Here is a 2779-nt window from a genome sequence, read left to right on the forward strand (position 1 = left end):
TCCCTTGTACAAAGCCACTATGAAAAGTAGTACATAACATTTATGCTTTACTAGTTAAATTTATGATCAAAGTTCGATGCAAAATAGCAGGGACTAATAAATCGTGACAAAAGGAGAAAGGATTTTTTTTTTCTTCTGTGGTGACGAAAATGGTCCATGTATGTACTATCTCCGTCCTGGTTTATTGGCCCCCCTTGCATTTTGTGCCAAAATTTGATCTTCAATTTAACTACTAAAATAATTTATGCAAATCCAACAAAATAATTTTTGATGACATGCATTATTATTTTTTTAGTTAATTCTATGGTCAAAAATTAAGAACCAATAAACCAAAACGGAGGTAGTAGCAGACTAGCAGCCGACTGGTTGGCAATTTATGACCGTTACCATAACGGGGGCTGCTGGTAGAGCGTTCATCTGGACCCTTGAATAGTCGAGTTGACCAGCAGACTGGTGTCGCGGGCGCTCGACCTGCATCCCTACCAACCCATGCACTTTCCTAGCAGCGTACGATAAACGCACGCGACCGGGACTCATCCAACGCCCATCCCGCCACGCCGTTTCCCGCATCCAACTGGTATATATATATACCTTCGCCTATGTACTTCATGCTCCAAACCAAACCAACACAGCTAATTACTACAACCTCTCCGCTGCTTCTTCTTGCTCTCCGGCAGCAAAGCTAGCTACCTCCACTTCATTGATCAAGCCACACAGTCTTGCTCCTAAAAAATGGGCAGCTTGGACACCAACCCAAAGACCTTCTCCGCCTTCCCCAACGACAAGGCGGCAGCGTTCGAGCCGCTAAACCCGGAAGATGTCCGTGCATACCTCCACAAGGCCGTCGACTTCATCTCCGACTACTACACCAATGTCGAGTCCATGCCCGTTCTTCCTAACGTGAAGCCGGGATACCTGCAGGACGAGCTCAGCGCGTCCCCGCCGACCTACTCGGCGCCGTTCGATGTCACCATGAAGGAGCTTAGGACCTCCGTTGTCCCCGGCATGACGCATTGGGCCAGCCCTAACTTCTTCGCCTTCTTCCCCTCCACCAACAGCGCCGCTGCTATCGCTGGCGACCTCATCGCCTCCGCCATGAACACCGTCGGGTTCACGTGGCAGGCCTCTCCGGCGGCCACCGAGATGGAGGTTCTCGCGCTCGACTGGCTTGCACAGCTCCTTCGCCTCCCCACCACCTTCATGAACCGCACCAGCACCGGTCGGGGCACCGGTGGTGGGGTCATCCTTGGCACCACGAGCGAAGCAATGCTCGTCACGCTAGTCGCCGCACGTGATGCCGCGCTGCGTCGGAGTGGCTCTGTTGGCGTGGCCGACCTGCCACGCTTGACTGTGTATGCTGCCGACCAGACCCACTCCACGTTCTTCAAGGCATGTCGGCTTGCAGGCTTTGATCCCGCCAACATTCGCTCCATCCCTACCGGGCCAGAAACCGACTACGGGCTTGACCCGACCAACCTTCTCGAGATCATACAAGCTGACGCCGACGCCGGCCTCGTGCCAACATATGTCTGTGCCACAGTGGGCACAACGTCTTCCAACGCCGTCGACCCGGTGGGCGCCGTCGCCGACGTTGCCGCCATGTTTAATGCCTGGGTCCATGTCGACGCTGCCTACGCTGGCAGTGCGTGCATCTGCCCGGAGTTCCGCCACCATCTCGATGGCGTCGAGCGCGTGGACTCCATAAGCATGAGCCCACACAAATGGCTTCTCACATGCCTCGATTGCACCTGTCTCTACGTCCGTGATGCTCACCGCCTCAGCGACTCGCTGGAGACCAACCCAGAGTACCTCAAGAACGATGCTACAGAGTCAGGCGAGGTCACCGATCTTAAGGACATGCAAGTCGGCGTCGGTCGGCGCTTCCGTGGGCTCAAGCTCTGGATGGTCATGCGCACCTATGGTACCGCAAAGCTCCAAGAGCATATCCGTAGCGACGTCGCCATGGCCAAGATGTTTGAAGATTTTGTTCGTGCCGACGACAGGTTCGAGGTGGTCGTACCAAGGAACTTTGCTCTTGTGTGCTTCAGGATCAAGGCGACTGGAGCCATGACGGAGGAGGATGCCGATGAGGCTAACCGTGTGCTAATGGAGAATCTGAACAAGACCGGTAAGGCTTATCTTGCACACACGGTGGTTGGTGATAGGTTCGTGCTTCGGTTCGCCGTGGGGTCGTCCCTGCAGGAGGAGAGGCATGTGAGGAGTGCCTGGGACCTCATTAAGAAGACTACTAGCAGTATCATGGATTAAGTGAATCATTCCAGAAGCCACACAAACCCCTATATTTGGGGTATAATTATTCTTTTGTGTTTATCTTTTTTTTGCTATGATTTGGATTATTATTACTTTGCACATTTGGTTCTTATTCCTTTTTGTGATCTATATCGGCCGAGGATATATGTATAGGAGGCCGGTACCAAAGAAATTGATTAGATTGTAGAATTTCTTATATTGCAAGAACATGAGATGTTATTCTTTGTATTGTACTCTGGTACAAATATATGGGAGTGACTTATAGTCAGGCGCCTGAATTTTTGTTTTGGGTCACTCACTTTCTTGTTAGACCGTGAGATTAATGCAACAAGTTCTTTCTAGGCTCCTCGCCAAAAAAAACAAGTTTTTTAGACAAACTCATGAAGCCTTTATTGATTTGTCACAATGTTTTATAAGGATGAAAGTAAGACCATCAGGTTAGCCTAACCAAACATGGCGTCGAGTCTCTAAAGTAAGAGCATGCTTCGTTAGCTTCTGAGTCTCGACA

At 50.8% G+C, this 2779-nt stretch overlaps 1 protein-coding gene across 1 annotated transcript; it reads left to right on the forward strand.

The window, feature by feature from the left end:
* The first annotated feature begins 687 nt into the window (after positions 1-687).
* LOC119301322 (tryptophan decarboxylase 1) lies at positions 688-2505 on the forward strand. Its single transcript, XM_037578278.1, has one exon. The coding sequence runs from the start codon at positions 733-735 to the stop codon at positions 2266-2268; it is 1536 nt and encodes a 511-aa protein (XP_037434175.1). The 5' UTR covers positions 688-732; the 3' UTR covers positions 2269-2505.
* Positions 2506-2779: the final 274 nt, after the last annotated feature.

This window comes from Triticum dicoccoides, chromosome 1B (genome assembly GCF_002162155.2).
Source record: "Triticum dicoccoides isolate Atlit2015 ecotype Zavitan chromosome 1B, WEW_v2.0, whole genome shotgun sequence".
NCBI classification, from domain to species: domain Eukaryota; kingdom Viridiplantae; phylum Streptophyta; class Magnoliopsida; order Poales; family Poaceae; genus Triticum; species Triticum dicoccoides.

Coding starts and splice junctions, on each gene's coding strand:
- LOC119301322 (XM_037578278.1), top strand. CDS start 733: ATGGGCAGCTTGGACACCAACCCAAAGACCTTCTCCGCCTTCCCCAAC.